Source organism: Spea bombifrons, chromosome 3 (assembly GCF_027358695.1).
Source record: "Spea bombifrons isolate aSpeBom1 chromosome 3, aSpeBom1.2.pri, whole genome shotgun sequence".
NCBI lineage: Eukaryota > Metazoa > Chordata > Amphibia > Anura > Pelobatidae > Spea > Spea bombifrons.
This window is the reverse complement of record NC_071089.1, coordinates 85,673,271-85,695,551: the sequence shown is the minus strand read 5'-3', so window position 1 is coordinate 85,695,551 and position 22,281 is coordinate 85,673,271. Positions and strand designations below refer to the sequence as shown.

Sequence of the window (22,281 nt, the reverse complement as noted above, 5' to 3'; positions counted from 1 at the left end):
GTGGTAGTCGTCTGGCTGGGAACATTATTATTCTCCTGCGTTCCACACCTTTGGTAAAAATGTGTTGTGGGAACAAGGGAAGAAAATCAAACACAACCAATGTTAAAAGCAGGCGGTGTGGTTGAAAGCAGGCAAGCTAGCAAAGCAGACAGAATACGCAGAATAACCGTTGGGTCATGCAGGAGCCGTCATAGTCGGAAGTGCTGAAATGGAAAAGCAAATACACACAATCAGCCGCTATGGACATCATTCAGATTCCTGGCAAAGCAGACATGTTAGTAGCTAAAAGGAGGGAAACATCAAAAATGTAGGATTGGTCATCATCACGTTTATATATATATATATGTATATGTAGGTTTTATGAATGAATGTAATGGATCATGCCTAATGCCCTTTCTTAAACACATTACTTTCATTGACCAAGATAATTGCGTAGCTTAATGGCTTTTAGCTAACCCCCCCCCGTAAATGATGCACGTGTTCGTCTGATATAAGCGCTTCTGTTCATATGGAATAGGTGGATGGAAATAAATCCATGGCAGTAATCACAGCTTGCCATGTTTTCCATTGTTTTGTGCGTGCAGAATGAAGTTGGGCACGTGTTTATACCCACATAGATTTACATTGTGGAAGCACACATACACGTGTGGGTTTGTATTGAAACATATGAGATGTATACATATGCAGACTGTGTACATGGTACACATAACGTTCCCATTACACTATAGAGATCATGGTCTGGGATGATTGACACTAGCAAACCGACCGAGTGTCAACATCCGGCTTTACCACAAACTGGATTCCAAGAGCAATTTATGCAATTTAAAGCCCAATTTCTATTTTGCCCGGGCTGAGTCGTCTTAGAACCAGCATCTTGTGTCTCGAGATGTCTTGGTTACGTTACAATTAGCGGTCTGCATTTGAACTATTTTAAGAATGAATCTCTTGGGTTCCCTCCTCGACTAAAAATTACATTTATATACCTGTGTGTGTGTATATATATTTATATATATATATATATATATATATATAATTTCACCTGGTTACTAACTTTGTAGCTCATTTGCCAAAACCCGTGCCCTTTATCTTAACACGTTTTCCTTTTTAAAATCGTGTCGCTGTTCTTATAAATGGGATGTTTGGCCTTGCTCTGAAATGAACATCTTTGCCTGCTTTAGATAACTAAAAATAAAGATCGAAGAGTAGTCGCTAGTAGCGTGATGATGTTATATGCAGCATGATTGCCAATAAGTATTAAATAACGTAACTGTTAAACCCTCATTAGAAAAAAAGGTTTTTGTGAAATATTGTTAGTCTTTGTAATATAAAATGACGTATTGCCGTTCCCTGTGCCAAGCGGGGCGGAATAAGCGAGTGCGGGCAGGATTTCAGATCTGGTCTGTATGCCGGCCATCTGTTTAGCTGACGATCCTGTTGTCACGCTTTGGTTTTAAGAGAGAGAGAGCGCTGCCAAACCTGATTAGACATTTGCATATTTTGTTTTTTCCTAGGATTTAAATGTATCTTTGTGTTAATACTTAACACATTCACTTGTGTCCTCAACAAAACAAAAGAGCAATGTCATACAACACATGAGTTTGGTTATAAAACCTCACAGCAGACGCTTGCCTGACATGTTAAAATGACACGTGTGTTTGTTATGGTACCTTGTATGTTTAATAGCTTTGGGTCGGTCATGTCCAGCGTGTTATTCCCAGTGTATAGCCCTACAGATTCGCTATCTACCTGTGAGCTAAGTGACCATTTATATTGCTCAGGAATCATTTTAACTCCCACCTGCCATGTTTCCTATAATTGGGGGGCACGCTGTCCGCATACAGAATTCCCTCATCTTATGAAACCTATGTTTCCAACATCATAACTCTGAAGGTGTAAGATTGCGTGTCCCCTGTGTGACTCCAGTCCCTGTAATATGTTATGGCACCCGGGACAGGATATCTGGCATCCTTTGAAGACCCCGCTTGGATACTCTTCATGTTCCACAGACTTTATGATACGGTCTGACCAGGTCTCCTGATAACATTTATGGCAGGATCTGCCCTAAGAAACAATAGATTGATGTAATGAGTGTGCTTTCACTTTCGTGTTCCCAAAACCATTTCTTTTTGTGCAAATATTTGCTAGAAAACACTAGCTGCTGGGGACACTTTAGGAAAAACGTTGTTGTATGAAGATATTGTGCATATCATGTGTTACCAAATCCCTATGGCATTGTGCTGACAGGTGGATAGGTAAAGTAGTTGCATAGCGTGGGACTGGAACGAGAGGACATTTTCATTTAATCGGAAAATAAAGCGTAACGATACCTGCTCTAAAAGTATGTTGATGAAATGGGTTATGGGGAAGATTTATAGCCCTATAATAACATTTCAGCATGCTTTGAATCTATAAAATCCTATCTACACTTGGTCAGGCTTATGCCAACCATAAGCAGTGTTGGGCGTGATGGATAAATGCAACAGCCTCTGAACAGACGTCGTAGAAGCGAAAACATGCACAGGATAGTCATAAAGCCTTCAAAGCTACCGGGAATCTAAGATAAGATTTACATCGGGAAAAACAGGCAGACTAGATGGTCCGAATGGTTCTTAATATGCCGTCAAATTCTATGCTTGTAAAAGTGCGGGCAATGGTGCCTTTTACGCTTTACATTGGAAAGTAGCTTTGTTTGGTGAATGTTTCTTTGTTCATCTGACCCCCCACCTACACTTTTGATTATTATTCATTAACTTTGCTGACCTCAAAATCCAAAGCAGAGAAGAGCCTGATCTGAGATGTCGTAAGTAAATCTCAAACCGTGTACTAGCTCTGTGGTTATAGGACTTTGGACTATTGGAAGTCTTTGACTACAGGAGGAAATATTTCCCCCTAAATGGACTCCTGTCTAGTTAGCAACACTTTCCACCTGTTCGTAGGCATATGTCTGAGTGTATATGTATCTAATATATTCTCTAGTTGGTACCAAAATAGTTTTTAGAAAGCAAATGTAAATGTCTTGTGACTTGGTCTCCTTATACACAATAGTCTTCCTAAAGTCTAAACACTAAACAAAAGCCAGCCTCAAAACAGGAGTCCCTAGATGGGAAGTGATAACGTGTATTGAGTACGGAGCTTTGTGTGCATTTTCCATGTATTCATGCTGCTATTATGTCATTCTCATTGTTTTACCAGAACTATCCTTTTCTTTTGTGGAGGTCCGCGGTATGAAACGCTGCAGACTTCACCAGGAACGTCTGTGTTTATCAAATAGAAACTGTTTAAGGGTTTAGACTCCGGGCCTACAGGGCCCTGCGGACGTTTAGTATCTTAAATATCTATCGATATCGATGCCCAGTCTTTCATTTCCGATATATGAATAAGCTTTTTTTCTGCATTATTGAGCAATACATAGAAGTACAGAAACCCTTATTGTGTGTGGGATACTTCTTGGTGTCTCTGTGTACCTTTCATTGGCCCAGCGTAAACTTTTAGGACCCCAATGGTCTTTTGGTAGATGTTGATGAAGGCCTATAAAGAATGGTGATTTTTAAGGGACGTAGAGAAGGGTCAGACAACTAATCTGATGGCTACTGAGGTGGTCTGTTACTCTAAGTTACACTTATTTTAAGTGAAATATATATATAATAAAACGGATGTACTCAATAAAAAGGAATAAGCACAAGTTGTAGGTACTTTTGATTAAAGATGATAAATGCCGATTAGGTGACAGTTCCCCCTGTTAACCATACAGTGTTACCCATTACCTGTATATTTTGCTGTATTTCTGAGCATTATGACACATATTAGAGGAGGTAGCAACATCTCTGCGGAGAAGGCGATTTCAAACTGCCAGGAAATGGTTGTTGTAACTTCCTGTATCATATCTGGAAAGTGTGAGATCCCCAGCTATTATGGCAGCAAATCCTCTCTACCTGACGCTGCTCTTGGTGCAAAGGCACATCTCGGTTCATGGTCTTCAAAAGTCTATTCCGCTGGGTCTCTGCTGTGATCTGCTCAAGCAGCAGAGCTTGGAGAGAGGACTTAACGGCACTAAGTAGTAGAGATTATTATTATTTATTGTTTTATATAGCGCCATCAAATTCAGTAGCGCTGTACATTGGGTAGACAGGACAGAACAAGTAGTATGTAACATAACAAATTGACAACAGGTGAGGAGGTCCCTGCTCAAACGAGCTTACAGTCTAGAGGATATAGGTTTCAGGGATAATATTCCCTTTCCTTTTTGTATATTTATTACCATACGGATACATTATTTACCGAATGTAGACTGCTCTCTAAGACTGTAAAGGTTATTTAAACGTATGTAGCTATATTTGTTCCAGACCTTTTATCTTGGGATTATAAAATGTTTCTGAGCGTACGTCACAAGGTGTACATCAGGGCAAATTACGTTTTATTTCTAGAGCCCCTGCAGATTCTGTAGCATTATTACTCTACGGAGAGTGATAATGAACTATAACATTCGAAATGACAATAACGTTGACATGCTTTACTGGTACAGAAGGAGGAGAGGGATCTCCTCTTGTGAGCTTATAGTCTAAAAGGGCAAAGAGCTGAATATGTTTTATTTAATATTTTTCCCTGGCTTAACACATAAATGGAGGTGATTTACTTTACCTAATTTCTGACTATTCTTCCCAAGCTAGTACTAGTTTTTACACAGACTGTTGCTACAGTGGACCCTTCAATAGCAGTTCATAAATTGGTGACATTCCAGGCCCACCCTGGATGCAGTTTTTTTTGTCTCGGGTTTTTGTTCTTTCTTATCCATCATTTAGAAGTGCCCAGCATAGATCTGGTCTTTGTAAATGGAAGGAAGGGTTTGGTCAGCAACATAATATCCTAGAGTGTTTTAACCTCGTAGATAACATCAAGACTCATGCATGCACATGGAACTCTGTCCTGGGACTCCATTCGCTGTCTGTTAGGGTTGAATAGAATGAACCTCGGCACTTGTCTGGGAGCTGAAGGCATATCCTCTACGAGGACTCGACTAGAGTTTGCAATTGTTCCAAATAAACAAACAGTGCCAAATTTCTTTGATATTGTAATCTTTTGATAACGAAGTCTGAAAGGTCCTTGGAGGCCTTTTTTTTTTTTTTTTTAAAGATTTTTAGACAAAATAGTTGAGTGGCAGGACTTCCCTTGCTGATATGCTTCGAGTTACTAAGAACAGCCTCACTTGACCATTGATAACGAGGGGAATTGCACCGGGCTGTTGATAGACTGCATCTGGGAAGGTAATCTATTTTCGTAACTTTTTACATATTTCATTGTGATTTTTAAACAATGGGATTTTTTTTTCATTTGTAAAATTAGCTCATTACAGTATTTTTGGGTGAATTTCCCATTTAAGGCTAGTTATAGTTAGGGCTTGTTCACGAGCAGAGGTTTTTTTGTTGTCCTTTGTGGGGACTAGGTGAAAAAGATGTATCTGAAATCTTCTGGTATGTTTCTTTTAATGTCCACTATGCTGGTGGCACGTTATTTAGAGACTGACACTAATTTAATCATTTAGTAACAATACAGCACAGAAGGTATCTGTATATATTTGTAATATTACAATTTACTGTTTTCTTCTGTTTTTTTTTTTTAATTCTGTGGTATTTTACAGCATATTCCAAGAACTGATATAACATTGCACAGCCTATGTAAAAGTAAAAAAAAAAAAAAAAAAAAAAACCTAGTTTTCAGAAGTCTTGTTTGGTGTTCTTTTTCTATAATGAATAACACCTCCTTTGAGGGCACGATTATCTCTTGATTGTCTTGAATTGTGTTATTGGGAGAATTTGATGTCCTGTGAGCTTTGGAACCAATATTTTAAAAAGTGATTGATTTTGGGTGATGGCCACAGAGCAGAGTTTATCCAATTTTGTGATTTGCAGTCTCACCAGTCTACAAAAACTAGTTGGTTCTGGTATTAAAATTGTTCACAGAACCAGTGAATTCTCGAATGTTACCATGTAGTGTTCTGCTATATGTTTTAATGCAGTCTTAACTGCAGAATGAGGACCCCCGTTACTGGCATTTTTATGGCGTATTAAATGACACGCGTTGGAGGTCGCCCTTTCCGTAGTCATTCTCTGATTTTGTCTGGAGGCATCCATGCTGCATGCTAAGCGCACACAGTGGATGGGCTTTTAATCTCATAGTTGGTAGGCTCTCAATTCCAGTTGAGATCGTTGGAGTATCGATAATGGGTTTAAATGTCATGAAACATAGATCTACCGTATTTCATGTGTACCATCGGTTTTAACCACCCTGGGAGATGCATGGCTATAATGGTTAGGAATAAGCAAAAGATCTGAATGTAGCAGTTGATGCAGCTACCCCCCCACAGCATTCAAATTACTATCTTTTTGTGAAAATTGTGAAAATAATATGACCCTTGCTGTTGGTTAGTACTGTAAAACCCCAACAAGTAACAGCCTCCTCTGCTCTCCATCCAAAAAAACCCATAGATAATTGAATCATTTGAAACTGAAGGTCGAAGATATTGGTGAATTCAGCGTTGTTTGGTGATTGTGATGCCGTGTAGTCACTGGAGATTTAGAAAGCTGGATACTATGTAGAGGACCAAAGATGATTTGTGTGGGAATGTAGGTTAGAATATTACAAACCACACCTCTTGAATAAGCCTTGAAATAGCTGAAAGCCATTGTTGGATCTTATAGAAGGAAATGACTCCAACCTTTTGTGTACATACATGTACCAGGATGTGTGAATTATTGCATAAACTGGCATATGTCTAGCATGCTCCTGTCTGAAGGAGCATTTTTAGTTTGATTCAGGTTGTCCATTGACCAAAGGGAAAGTTGACGGTGTTTGCAGGAGAGTTGTAGTCTAAATCACTTTGATTTCACTATTCTACCCTAGTGATTAACTACCTTAGTTGGCTGGCCAAGTACAATATGTAGTTAAATCTACTCACCCTTTGAAGTATACATTATACAAATCTAACTCAGCCCATATTGCGGGAGGACCTTGACTGTGTTGGCCCTTTTTGTGTTAAAACCAGCTCTCTCCTACCAACTCCCTTTAGTATTAGATAAGATTTGATGCTGCGTATTCTGTCTTTGTTGAGGCATATCTGACTCTTGGAAATTACTTGTGTGTTTTTGTGGCATCCGAGTCACCCTGCTACCTTCATTTTTGTTGTTTCCAAGATCAAGTTAACATTGACCATCATAGAGAGCGCCATGATGTACCTATACGATGTGTTTATTTTCATGGCACACTTCTGTAAATCCAGGGCTGCTTGTGTACATGTGTGTGTGGTTCTTTTTATTTCCTTAGCTACTATATGTAATTTTATGTTATGACTTTTTTTTTTATTTGGTATGTTTAAATTCGTCTTAGTGATGTCAAATTGCTAGGGTTTCAGACATCTGGCACAATGCGTTTCCCTGCAGACAAAATTGTAGAAGTAGATGTCTTGTTGCTGTGAAGACAAGTGTTTGTCATAAACATTGAGTCGCCTTGGCGTTTGCCACACCACAATGGTGAATCGCTACTCAGTACGCAAAGATTTTTATGTGGGATAAGGGGTCCCAGATCTTTAGTTTATGTGTAGGGTTGGGGAGTTTCCTTTCCTTTCCAAGCCCTCCTAATTTGGGCTGAAATAAGAATTCATGTTTATTTTAGACAGTGATATTCGATTTAATTCTTGAGGGATGATTACACACATGATGAACACCCTCTGAATCATCAGTAAAGTTATTTCTGTGCTTAAAGGGACACTCCAGCCATCCAATGCAAAGCTGAGTGGTCTCTTGAAATATTTGTGTGGTCACCCTTGCAAAAGCATGGAGCCACGATTAGTTGGCAGGAGCTGGCCAAACACATCTCCTGCTGCCTGTACCCACGTGATACGGTCGCTGCCTTACCGATGGTTTCAGAGGATAGAGGTGGCAGGCAGGTATCTCTAATTGCTTTCATACCACGGATTCACTAAAACAGGACCTTGGAGGTTGTGTTGAGCTGCACATCTGGAGAGTCCCTTTAACAAACTCTGTGATCTTGTATATTTTAAACACAGTTTCATATTTGTTGAGTACCATCCTGTTTATGCTTACCTATAATCTAGATATATTTGCACAACGTACTCTTCATAAAACAAGTTTAGTTATCTCTAGCTGTGAAGTTTACTGAATACAGAGTTAATTATAAATGTTGATTAAGTAGGGATTATAAACGCGGTTTGAAATAACACGGACAAGAAACCATTGCCTAAATGCTTGGAGATTCCTTATAGGTTTAATCTGTTATACCGCTAAATAGACTATTTTTTCCCTTGGTGTTTGAGACGCATGCGCTAGGAGTGTGGCAGCATCTGCTTCTAATAGATTTAAAAGAACTTCGAGTGGCTCCTTTTAAGGGGCAGCTCACCGTCTCATGCAGCTACAACAGATAAAGAATAAAGAATCAAAGTACTTCTTACTGTTCAGCACAGCCCCTCAGCATGAGTTTTGGGCCACTTTTGACGGCTCTCCAAACAAGCAACCTGGTGGTCTTATTAGAGCCCCTGGAAGTTCTCTTGCTGGACGTATGTATAGTGCACATGCGCAGTACAGTAAAGGGGACATGCAGCTATCTTATGCATTAACATTCATATGATGGCTAGAGTATCCGTTTAACGTCTTTATTTCCCTTCCTCTCTTCTCAGTTAGCCAAGCCATTGGTTTGCAGGTGATGAATGGGTTTGTAGTTAGTGACCACATTGGCCATGTTTTCCAGGACACACATAATTTTTACATATTGCCGACTAGCCCAGATGAAATGCCCTGCAGTATGTAGGATGGATAGACTTATGGCAGGGGCGTCCAAGTTTTTTTCTGCAGTGGGCCACTTCATCAGAAATGTATGTGTGCGTGGGCCACTCTCATTTTTCACTGAGAGGAAATATGGCCTTTTAGCTTTATAATGCATATTAATGCAGGGTTATTTGGCAATAATGAAAAAAGCAGTGGAAAGGTTTTTTTGATCAACTTCTATAACACACACACACACACCAGGACAGGCTCTGCCACACCGACCCCCAAACAAACACGTGATGATCCTCTCCCTGTCAGGAGGAACTGTTCTGTGAGCCCGCCCCTTTGAATGTCACATCTTAATAGGGGGCGGGACAAAGAGCTGAGGCGCTGCTGCCACTGGGCGGCACGGTGTGTACACACCAGCCGCTTTAACTTCGTTAGGCGGCTGGCGGAGGCGGTCTTACAGACGACGGCCGCTTTGAATGATGGTCTGCCAGCCCACGGACCGGCCAGCTCACCTAGAAATCTCCCAGGGGCCAGTCTGGCCCGGCCCGCGGGCCGCACGTTGGACGCTCTTGACTTATGGAAAGGAACTAATTAGTTGGTTATACGTTCACTATACTGAATGAGTAAACGGTGGCGTTTGTGATGGTTTCACTTTAAAATATGTGTCCTGTAAACTGTATTTTAAATGTTTGCCTATATTAACTTGAGACTGACTTCATTATTCTTTCCTGTTGTGTTACAGCATAGTCCGGTCTCTTAAAGCTTGGTGGGACGTTTGCACAGCACTGTGAACATGGAGACGGCAGAGAAGATCAACAAGGGGGCAGAGGATGAGATGGTAAAACATATATTTAATATTTATTATTATTTTTATAAAATATAGCAGACACATTCTTCTTAATGTTTTTAATGTACTTATTTATCAGTCAATAATTCTTCATCTAATATTTTCAAGCTGTGCAGATCCAAGATCCCTGACCATTCTAATGAGTTACTGGGCTCCGTGTTCTTGTCCTGGAGTATTATGTTAGCAATAGACTGCAACAATGGTAGATGAAAAAGTTACCTTCCCTTTCAGCATTATGGCTCGTGTGGGTCCTTACTGCTTCTTTATGTCTTTTGCTTTGCTGCAACAGTTGAGGCTCATGAGTTAATGTGATCATACATGGTGAAAATGTGTGACTAATTCAGAATATTAAATATTAACAGCATCTCCGAATGTAATCTTTAGCAACCCACTTACAAAAAAAGTAGGTCTAGCGTCGTAGTCTTTTAAAGGAAGGCATATACAGTAGGTTTCAAAGAAATAGAAATGTTTGCGGATTCAGACCAGACTATAGGAGAGCATTCGCTGCACAAGAAGCCGTAAACTGCCAAGTCAAATGGATTTTGTTTGCCTAAGTCTAGGTGGCAGAACATCCTTAGCCCCAGGTCTAGATATGATACTTGATACTCAAGGGGTAGCAAGTGTCGTGTTAATTTAGTTAAAGGCATTCTTAAGACAACGTATGGGCAGATTTAATCTAAAAAAGAATGGTGTCTAAGGTATGGAGACGGCCTGTTGGACGCTGTAGGACGCCGAAAGGCAGGGGCTCAAGTCAGCAGGGCCCAAACGAGCGACATTGCTGACCCTTTCCTGGTACAACTTTTGTATTGTGCAACTCCACTCTGTACGTGTTAGACAACACTCATTCTCGGTTGCTATTCTTTCTAGCTTTATAATGTGTAAGTAAAAATATCTAGTTGCAGGATATTCCCTCTTTGGGATAAAATTAGTGTGTTTGTAATCAGGTCTTACAAACAAAACCGGCTAGATAGGAGTACTTCAAAACGTGGCTTATGATTTCTCCTTCACGTCAATAAATCCCAAACACACGCTAATGAAAAGGATATCCTGTGCCTAAGAAGTGATTAGAAATGAGCAGTGTTCTGTCCTTTTAAAGGTCCTGTGTCTCCAATAAAATCATTTAAGTAAGCCTTCTGATCACCAAATCAAAGCAAACGTGTAGCGAGCCTAAAGCGCTGCTCTGCGAGACGGCGTGTGGTTGGTATCGCTTTAAGCAGTGTTTTTTTTTCTCCGCTTTGTGTCCCTTTGATTTTGCACATTGAAAGCTAGAGCTTAAATGACTTGTATTTCCACATATAGGCGCCGGTGTGTCTAGTTTAACAGGGGCTTCAGGTGGCATTTCTATGATGACTGGATCCTTTCTGGGCCTCATTTATGGGTATTAATGAAAAGTGTTTTGGTCTTCTTACTAGGCCACATGGCTGTTCTTGTCCCAAGGGTGCTTGTTAGAAAAATTCTATATATATATATATATATATGGATGGTCTCGGGGAAATGCAGTCATTTATTACTTTTGTATTCTTGATTTTCGAGAACTAAAGCTAATTAAGATTTCTTAACGTGTCCCTTTTTTTGCTGTGCAGGAGATTTACGGTTACAATCTGTGCCGATGGAAGCTGGCTCTGGTAGCTGTCGGGGTGCTGTGTACGGGGGGCTTCCTCCTCCTCCTCCTCTACTGGATGCCTAAGTGGCGTGTGAAGGCTACATGCACACGAGCGCCGCTGAAGGACTGTGACGTTGTGCTTCTGAGAACAACTGTAAGTCTGTGTAAAGGCAGATGCCTCCATGGCATGACCTGCGTACTAAAACTGTTCTCTGCGATCTGTGAACCGAGAACATCTGCTCAGTTTTCTAGGAATGCATAATGCGCCATTTATCTTCTTGGTGTAACTACAGAGCTTGGTATACAACCTAATCTATACACTACACAAAAGATACTGTCTGATGTTCGTATCAATAGTTATATGCACACTGTAAGCCGGTATACCCCTATGTAGGGTAGAGAGAGGTGTATTTTCTCTCATGTATTAGAAAACTTTAAGCAGAAATATATGTTGTTTCTTCTTAACCACACCGTAGAGCTTAAGGACATGATACTGGGAACAGTCACTTTTTGTTTTATGTTTTTAGGGTTTGTATGAGTATTTCTCCCCATTATATCTCCGCTGTTATCACCATTACTGACTTTTGTTGATGACAGATCATTTGTCCCGGCTGCTTTTGTAAGCGTTTGGTTAGAGAATGTGTGGCAAATTTCAAGACAAGAAAGTAACTGATATGTGAATCTGGACAGCTTTCCCCACATTTCAATGTCTTTTGGGTACAAAATTGCTTTATTTATGCGCAATATCTCTAAAATAATATTGATTGAGAGATGCAAATCATATTTGACTGAAGGGAAGAGGACCTGTGGACAATTAAGTTGAGTTAGACATTGAGTAATACATGAAAAGGCTTTAATACGTGGAATATAAAGGAATTGGAAGATCAGTGGCTAAAAAACTAATTTAATACTGCCTCATTGTTGTCATCAGGGAGTTAATAGTTGGAAGTGTTGAAAAGTCTGTATTCTGCCGACAGTCAGCCTTCGGTAAATGTCTAGCTTTTGAATTGGGAAATTTTGTTTTATACACCATTGGTTCTTAACGCCCTTGTATCACTAATTTCTAGAGCACACACTTACATAGCACATGTAAGGCCCTAATCATTGACAACCTAAGTGCCCTCTGAACATGCCTTCTGTTTATAGCGCATGTGCATTAAAAGCAGGAAGCATGTGAATAATGGATGAGCCCATATTATATCATAGTGCTTATTTAACTGTACCGGAAAATCTTCACTTTATTCCAATACTTCAATACTGCAGCTACTATTAAAAAAATAATGACTAGGTTCTTTTTATTTTTATGAAATGCTTCTCATTTCCGTGTTTGTGTGACGAATCAGGTTGGTTTATCGATCCTAAGAGGTTCTGAAATCAAAAGTGATTGTTTGTAATACAAATGGCTTGTCATCCTGTTCCACACTCAGGGTTAATTATAATGTGCGGTTCTGGTGTAAAATGGTGAAAATGAAGCAGCAGGGGCAGTCCATTGGCTGCCATGGTAACCATACCACATTTACTACAGAATTGCATTGAATGCATTAACCCATAGCGTTTGGAAGGTATTGTTCCGTTTTGTCAATACACTCTGCCCGCTGATGACTTGCCTTGGGTTATATCCAGAATAGGGCCTTATGGCCATCCAGTTTACTTTAATTATCCCTAATGCATATACCTCTACGCTCACAGACTGTTCCAGTATGTGGTTATGTCAACTCTATATAACCGCTTAAATGCTTGTTTAGCTTCATTTTAGTTGTTTCTGTATTAATATACATTGTGAGCAATTTAGGATCAAGCCAAATAACCTGTGTGTTGCAGCCTATAGATCTATCGCTGACTTAACTTTATTATTATTACTTTTATCTCGTTTGACAGGATGAATTCAGGCAATGGTTTTGTGCTAAGGTCCGCGTCCTTTTGTCTCCGGGAACAGACCCTTTTCAGAGACCGGGGTCTTTGACAAGCAAAGTAACCAATGGTCATGCAGGGCACCTTCCCGAAAGTCCCTCCGAGCACAGTGAAGACCATCCGATGAACAATACCACAATCCCTTTACAAGAGGTACGACATCAGCCTAGTTACAGTGTAGTTTGTTGGGATATCATACTACTGATTCATTCTATGATGTTTTTTTGACAAGGGGTTTATGAGCTAAGGTTGCATTAATAATGCGATTTATTGCTGCTTGGTTGAGGTTGTAACTTGTAATGGAAGCGAATGATGTGTGAGCCCCGAGGCCGCAAGTGCAAGATGAGCTGTGTGAGTGATGAGCAGCACACGGTATAAGTGGTTTTTCTGATGGAAGAAGTTAGCTACCACTTGGGTGCTTACTGAAGAGGTCGACAAAGAGGGAACATATGAGAATACATATATAAGTATATGGGTTGTGATGGTTGATTGTATGGCTGAAGGAGGTAAAAAGTCATACATTGTATTGTGTCTGAGCAGATTAATGTGTTGGTAAATGATTGCAATGAAAGGTTTGTGTAGATTTGGGACAGTTCTTTTTTATATTTTGTTATATAAATGACCCCCTTTGTCAGTTTTAGGATTGAGGCGTGTAGAAGTGTGGGCTGAGATCCTCAGTGTGAAACAATAGGTTTAGAAAGTGGACAGATGCAAACAACGCAGAGGAGTTGGTCATAATTCCCAGAGGCAGATGTTTAATGCTGGGTGGGGTAATGAACAGAAATCATTTGAGACATTTGGTCTGAGCTTTTGGTTTCATGTGCAGCATGCACCCAACACAATGCACCTATTTAAGGCTGAGTTTCCAAGAAATGAGATCACAGCTTTCCCAGTGCCATCGTTACTGGGAGGTAAACAATTCACCTTTTGTGTTTGGATATATGTATTCGGAACAGAGTATACAATCACCTGTTCAATGCTGTTCTAGATTGTAACTGTGAGAACAATGTGTTCTATTATGCTGTTAAGATAGTTTTATATATCATTTAAGGTTCTTTAGGGGTAGCAGATTGATTTCCCTTGATCTCCTAGACAGCATGAAGCCCACTTTATCACCAGCCATAGCCCTTCTATTTCAGTCAGCCAGGAGCCTTTTATCATCTACCAGCATTTTTCCCTTGCCCATCTGAACAGCCAATGCCAACTTGTAGTGCAATTACCCACATTGAGTTTGCCTACATGTGTCCTCTTTTACTTAAATGCAAATACTAGTTTTATGTTGAAAATAGTGGCTCTTTGCATGATAGTGTCCCTTGTGCATGCCAAAAAAACGTAAATGGTGTGTTTCATCATCTTGATAACACAGAGAAGGGTTTTTTTTTCTGTTAGGCTGGTTAAATTGCGGAATAGACTGCCATCTGAAGTTGTTTTGACCAGTTCGCTCAATATCAGGACATAACAATCATCTGTTCCTTAGCAGGTCTACAAATTAGGTAAATTAGGTAAATACGACCTCACATATTACATCGGGTTGAGGTCTGGACTTTGACTGCAGATTTGCTGGTGTGCTTGGGATCATTGTCCTGTTGCATGACCCAATTTTGGCCAAGCTTTAGCTGTCAGACAGATGGCCTCACATCATGAGTTCATGGTTGAACATGGTTGCAAGGTTTCCAGGTCCTGTGGCTGCAAAACAAGCCCAAATCATCACCCCTCCACCACCCTGCTTGACAGTTGGTATGAGGGGTTTGTGCGGATATTCTGTGTTTGGTTTTTGCCAAACGTGGCACTGTGCATTATGGCCAAACATCTCCACTTTGGTCTCATCTCTCAGAAGGCCATTGTTCCGGAAGTCTTGGTTTGTTCAACTTTGCAAGCTTAAGCTGTGTTGCCATGCTCTTTTTGGAGAGCAGCGGGTTTCTCTTGGCAACACTTCCAAACAAACCATACTTGTTTGGTCTTTTTCTTTGTACTGTCATGAACTTCAACATTGAAGGGTCTGAGATGTAACCATCGGGCCTTTTTGCAATTTCTCTGAGTGAATTTGCTGGGATGTCCACTCCTGTTAAGATGTTCCACAAAGTGTTAACATACCTGAATGCTCCATACCAGCAAACTGCAAAAACTTTGGCTTTTATAGAGATGGTCACACTTGCTGATGATCGATTAATTAAGAGAATTTGATTAGCTGCACCTGCCTGCTACTTAGCATCTTAATTCCTATGGAAGCAGTAAGGGTGCACTTACTTTCTCTCACACGGCTTCTCCATTTTGGCTTTATTTTTGCTGAATAAATCATGTCACAGTGTAATATGTTGTGAGGTTGTATTTACCTAATTTTTAGGCCTCAGGCCTTCTTGTAGGTTAAGCTCAGAAGTTGGACAAACATTAGTGTACAGTCAGAGAGATAATATTTTCAATTCTCGTGCAAACTGTTTTATAACACACCACTCATATTCTGTAGAATTCTCAGCTTCCAAGTCTAGACTCAACTTCTCTTGTGTCACAGGTTCATTATTTTGTGCATCACAGTGTAACCTACTACTGGAACGACCTGCAGCAAACATTCAGTTTCTTAAGGTAATTAAGTTAAGTAATAGTTCTTGTTTCACAGACTAACTTATGGCAAAATGCTTATTACATCAACATGTTACATCACTTTAAATTTGCTATAAACCAACTGTTGAACTACAACTCCCACTCTTCTCATTAAATCCAAGGCTGGTGGTAGTTAAAACAACCTATCTATGTCTGCTTGTCACCTGCTTATAGCAAGCAATCTTGCAGAGGATGTGAAAAGGAAGGAGTAAAGCCTTGCAGAATAAGCTCATCACATTGCGTAGACTGGAATGTAAAAAAGGTTTCATCTATGTGTAAATATACTTTACTTAACATATATACATGTTTATGATCGCTTTTGTTAAATGGGCAGACTTCTTGGGCTGAATGGCTGTTGCCTGCTCTTCTATGTTTCTATGTTATGATGCGGTGTAGTAGAAAACATCTGGAATTAATAGCACCTGCAGGGGATCCACCTGCAGAAGGTAGAAAGAACTCGCCAGTAAAGTTGTTTTGAACAAACATCTGCTTGTCTCTCTTGATGAAAGACATCAGTGGCACAAACAAACAGTGTTTAGCCCTTCCATGTGGCATTTATATTACTGGTCAGGTTATGGATTAACAAATAACACTGTGAAACAAATCTTCTGCTCCATTTTTATCGACGTATGAATAATGGGTGGCTCTCCACCTGTACGCTGTGGTAGTTCAACAGCCGTTGGAAAGCTAGCCTTGGAATAAATTTGTTTACGCTTCGGTGTCTTGTCTAAAATGACTTTTTAGATCAATTATGTTTCCATCACAGATGTAGATAAATATCACAAATGTAGATAATGTAGATAGATGGTTTCAAAATCTTTTCTGCCCTCTCAAAACAGCTTTTAATCCAATCATTTGAATTCTGATTTCAGGGGTCTGGATGAGGGCATTCCATGCTCTGAAATTCACAATGAACACAGCAAGGGGTTAAATAAAGAGGTCCACGATTATAGGTATGTTATATTGACCCGCTGCCTTTTTTTTTTTTTATTGTCATGAGTTTTTAGATTAACTGATGCTAAACGGAGGTAATCTTATCTTGCCAACTGAGGAATTCTGCAGTTATCGGTAGGTTAATTCTTGTTCAAGTTACAAGGTCATGTTTTTTTTCATTCCCATGAAAGCTGAACCTAATATTCAAGCAGGCGTCGCTTCATTGATCTATCTCCGCAGAACAGAAAGCATGAGGATGTCTGACTTATAATAAAACCTCATTAAGGGGCTATTGTTAGTCTTTACTGTGTAATACCTTCAACATCAATAGTTTGCCAAGTACGCGGGACAAGTTTCTTGTATTTTTATTGACATTTTGTTGTACACAATGTGTACTCGTCAGACGGTAGGCGCTCTCTAGATGCTACCAGGAAGGTCTGTTTATGAGAAATGAAAATGTGATTAGCTGTTAATGTGGGACAGTTAAGAGTATTAGTGAAATAATATTTAAACAGCTACCGTAAATTCCATTGATTGACATAATTTGGAATTTATTTCTGTGTGATCACCACTGATAGGCCTCGGAGGCCTGATGCATTCTCACCGCTGTTATTATACAGATCTGCTTTCAAATGCTCTATAATTATTACCAAAACAAGCTCTGATAATATGTTCCCTTGCTCAAAGTTGTGTAGGCAGGTTTGTTTTAACACAATACAGATTAATCACTTAGAACGGCTTCTAAAGTTTCCATAAAACAGTTTAACCTTAAAGGGAAACACTTATGTCTTTTTTAAACTGATGTTTCCAACAATATAATGTATTTCTATTCACGTGGATACTCACCTGCCCGTGATACTGTTATTTGTGAAGCTTGTGACCTGGAAGCCTCTTGGAGATCAGAACATGGCGCTACATGCATCACACTTGGCACAGCATGCAACATGGCGGCATAAATACTCATGTTGCAAATTGTCAGCAAATGACCTTACGCCAACCGTATTGTTGCAAAAACAAACAAAAAACGTGTCTATTTGTGATGATACTGTTATTTCATGTACGCCGCTTCTGACAGGTTAATCTACACGTTGCTTGGTACCCTACTGAAAACCTAATCTGCTGCATATGGTGTGGGGAGGTGGAACTCTGATAGAAAATCACTTCTACTTTTATGAATTAAGATTGCTTTTTTCTCTTTTAGGAAACTGTTTTATGGAATAAATGACATTACTGTTAAAGTGCCTTCTGTTATGAAGCTTCTGGTTAAAGAGGTAAGTACAACATTGGGGCTTTACGAGAACGTCTGTTAGGTCTGGCTGCATATGGTGTGCTTCGTGTTTGTTGGGCTGTGGAAGTCGGGGTATAAGTACAGTAGAAGGTGGCACGAGGTCAGATGGGTTAATAACCAGAAACATAAGCAGTCTGTGAATTACATGGAGATAATGTTATTTACTGCAACTTTTGATTTTCTTTAAAAAGTAAAAGATTGTGTCTTGATCAAGTCGTGATATTTCATGTTTTTTTTTATAGGTTCTCAATCCTTTTTACATTTTTCAACTGTTCAGCGTTATCTTGTGGAGCACAGATGAATATTACTACTATGCATCAGCGATTGTGTTAATGTCCGTTATATCCATTATTAGTTCTCTGTACACTATTAAAAAGGCAAGTATGGTAAACTTACCTCTTTCTCTGTCTTTCTCCAGCGCAAGTCCTTTAGATTTTGGGTAATACTGCAAGTTTGCATTTTCTAAACATTTTTTGTTCCGGCTTGTCACAGCATATTTATATAAATAATACTTTCATGCGAAATTTTAACGCAATGTGGACTTTTTTTGTGCGCAAATTGTGTCTGCTGGTGGCATGTTTAGTTGGTGCAGCCCTGCAGGATTCTATATCATCATAGAAGAGCTTAATATATTATTAAATTGTTGAATGTAAATGTGGCATAGTATGCCTGTTACTGGTAGTCCTTATTGTCTAATCATATAGAGGTCTTCCTTCTCCAAAATACACAACGGTTACTAAGATGAGATCTGAAAGATATCTATGGCCAGGTTTTACGCTCCGTCAATACGTATGTTTAAGCATTTATATTTGCCTGGTTGTTTTGATTCTTGACTACAATCCCCTTGGAAAGAGTCAGGCATTTGTTAAAATAACATATGACAAAAGTGATGTTCAGCTGTCTCACGGCTTCTCGCCTTTGTCTTTTCAGCAATATATAATGTTACATGACATGGTTGCAGCTCACAGTATTGTCAGAGTTTCTGTGTGCCGAGGAAGTGAAGGTAAACAATGCCTTTCTTGCCTTTATGCCAGTTTCCAGATTGTTTATGATGTCCGTCATTTTAACGCAGTTGCTTAAACCATGGTGGAGAACCACTGCGAAAATATACTACCTCATTTCTAGCAGTTTTTTATTATTAAATATAATTAATTGCAAAGACAATATCTGTCACTTTGATTTTGAATATTGAGCGTTCTGTGGGGATGCCACAAAGACAGCGGAAGGGACAAGGCCTTAGAGATATCTTAGATATCTGTTTGTAAATGTTCGACTCTTATTTTGCTGATACGGTTTGTGCATGCTTTCTCATTCAGAACCAGAGGAAATATTATCTACTGACCTGGTACCTGGAGACATCATGGTTATACCACCCAATGGGACCATCATGCCATGTGATGCTGTATTGATCAGTGGAACCTGCATTGTAAATGAGAGCATGTTAACAGGTAATGTGAACTCCGCACAACATTTAGAGGAACACTTCTCCCAATACAAGCATTTAGTATATGCTGCATTAGAAAAATAGAGAATTTTACACCTATAAGCTGCTATAAAAGCTCTGATATGCTACTCATTCCTTTGTATTACTCAGGCTGCATCTTCAGCTAAGCTGCAGACTGTGTTTTGGCCATGTTTTGTGTGAGCAATCATCTGCTTATGTTATAATCAGATGTATCTAACAGTAAAATAAAAAATACAGCCTGTATTTATGAATATGTGCACACTAACGTTGTAGGAGCCTCATGCATTTAGCTCTAATCTTTGAATTCTAAATACCTTTGTTAGTATGTGAGCGATCAGTGATATATATTCATATTTAACCTATATACTTAAGCATATCAACTTGCCTGACGTTAATTCATAGATCATAGTGCGCAGTTAGGTGGTATCCTTGGACAGCATGTTTTTATTTTTTGTTTTACATAAAACAAAAGTGCATTTTTATTTTTGAAGGTGAAAGTGTTCCAGTAACAAAGACAAATTTGCCAGATCCTTCAACGGATTCCAGAGGGCCAGATAATGAGATCTACAGCACAGAAACGCACAAGCGCCACACTTTATTTTGTGGGACCAATGTCATCCAGACCAGATTCTATGCTGGAGAACCTGTCAAAGCCATAATTGTTCGGACAGGTAAAGTACCTATTTATCCATTCAGATAGCTATCCGGATTGTATTAATGCCTGTTAGAATGTTAACCAATGACCACACTACTATAAATTTCATGGTACCCTGCAAAAATAACCTTGGACGTGACAGTCCAAATGAGACTTCATAGTGGAATAATAAATATATATGCCTTAAAGTTTATCTTTAAGTGCAGTAGACGTCCCAAGGTTTGTTTTGTACAAATACAAGGTTTTACATCCAATATATAGGAGGTCTCTACCATGAAAAGCTAAGTGTAATTGTGGAGGTTTATTTTATTTTTTTGTTACTTCTTTAGGATTCAGCACTTCTAAAGGACAGCTTATACGTTCAATACTGTATCCAAAACCAACGGACTTCAAACTTTACAGAGATGCCTACCTGTTTCTGCTGTGTCTTGTAGCTGTGGCTGGAATTGGCTTCCTTTACACCGTTGTAAACAGCATTTTAAACAAGGTTTGTGTTTCTTGTATTCATTTGCTACCCATCAGTGTAAACCTTTGCTTTAAAGCTGGATTACACAATTGGCACATAATACATCATAACGCTCACATTTTTGACTAGACAAATATTAATCATTTCTAAAGTTGATCCATCAATTACTAAATGCTTTAAATGAGAAATTCATGTTGAATGCATAATGTGCATTTTCTGCCTCTCTTCCAAAAACTGGAAGAATACCTTAGTATAACTCATTCTAGCCAATGGGAGAAACAGCAGCCAGTCACATGTGCGCTGCGCAGAGAAATGTGATTGGTTGCTGCTTCTGTGACTTCAATGGCAGTGCTACTGAGCATATGCAAAAAATTGTACACAATTAATGATTCTTTGTTTTGGTAGAGGCAGCCGAGGGAGGCGTTAAATAACTCCAATAACTAAAGAATGCATGCAGTAAAATGCATTGGAGTCTATGAGAAATGGGCTCCAATATGCAATAAAAAAATGACATTTTCACATATCTGCTTCAGTGCCACAGAAAAAAAAAGATTGGCACGCAGATTAGTTATGAGTTATTTGTGCGATGGAGCCTACATGTTGGAAACCAATCTTAATCAATGATTTTCTCTTGAGTAGAAAAGGACCGACTATTATTAGAATTGCCGTTTTTCATAGTCCATTACAGTAAATCTTGTCATACATTAAGTGTTTCTGTTTAGTGTATTTACATATAATAATGTGGGGTTCAAAAAATCTGTTCCAGTGATTTTTAGGCTCTTTGTAATGCGTTATTTATTTTACTCAACATTGATGGCCTAAAATGTGATTCTGGTGCAAGGCGATAACAGTAGTTTAATCACCAAGCTTCACTTCTATCAGTCTGCATCAGGACATATAACTCCCATTGTGCTTTGTGCGATGCCTTAGGATCTGACAGTATCATATTCTGTCTCCAGGTCCCAGCTGGCATTATTGTTATTGAATCACTTGACATCATAACCATCACAGTACCTCCTGCCCTTCCTGCTGCCATGACTGCTGGGATTGTGTATGCACAGAGGCGATTAAGGAAACTCGGCATCTTCTGTATCAGTCCCCAGAGGATAAATATCTGTGGACAACTGAACCTCATCTGCTTTGACAAGGTACGTTTATATATGACAGTTTTATGTGTGAGTATGTCTTTGTGGATATATGTATAATATTTTTTTCTTTCCTCATTTGAGTGGCTGACTTAAAAGACATGGACTAGAGTAATACAATGCTCAGACAGAGTTGCACTGCCGAAATCCAGTAGTCTGTTTTGAAATGTCACAAGCGACATACTAGCAAGTCAAGTGAGTAATGCTCTGTGCTTGTTATTTTCCTTCATCAGACAGGTACTCTCACTGAAGATGGATTAGACCTCTGGGGAATTCAAAGAGCAGAGAATTCTCAGTAAGTAAACTTTATATTAAATATAATATTAGGGAATGGTTTTCCCTGACCAACATGCTTAAATTAAAACTTCTTAGTTATTCTAACTTTTCCCAATCATTTCCCAAAGCATCTTCCATACTCTCATTTAAAACTTTAGATTATACAACTCAAAGTAAAGCAAAATGTAAGATACATCAAGTCCAAGGCCCTAAGTGGGACCTAAAACAGACGCTGCTGTCAGAACAGCAAAACAACACCATGTGTTAGAGACACAGGGCATCACATGTTAAAACATAAAAACCTAGTAGCA

At 39.3% G+C, this 22,281-nt stretch overlaps 1 protein-coding gene across 2 annotated transcripts in view; it reads left to right on the top strand.

The window, feature by feature from the left end:
- Positions 1-9,576: 9,576 nt before the first annotated feature.
- ATP13A3 (ATPase 13A3) overlaps positions 9,577-22,281 on the top strand; it is a 32,236-nt gene continuing 19,531 nt past the window's right edge. For both annotated transcript variants that reach the window (XM_053459166.1, XM_053459165.1), the window contains exons 1-13: positions 9,577-9,621; positions 11,214-11,387; positions 13,112-13,297; positions 15,654-15,724; positions 16,615-16,695; positions 17,877-17,946; positions 18,206-18,340; positions 18,894-18,966; positions 19,280-19,411; positions 19,920-20,099; positions 20,413-20,570; positions 21,509-21,697; positions 21,928-21,989. In XM_053459166.1, the coding sequence (XP_053315141.1) occupies positions 9,577-9,621; positions 11,214-11,387; positions 13,112-13,297; positions 15,654-15,724; positions 16,615-16,695; positions 17,877-17,946; positions 18,206-18,340; positions 18,894-18,966; positions 19,280-19,411; positions 19,920-20,099; positions 20,413-20,570; positions 21,509-21,697; positions 21,928-21,989 (1,556 nt within the window). The remainder of the gene's footprint in view (positions 9,622-11,213; positions 11,388-13,111; positions 13,298-15,653; positions 15,725-16,614; positions 16,696-17,876; positions 17,947-18,205; positions 18,341-18,893; positions 18,967-19,279; positions 19,412-19,919; positions 20,100-20,412; positions 20,571-21,508; positions 21,698-21,927; positions 21,990-22,281) is intronic.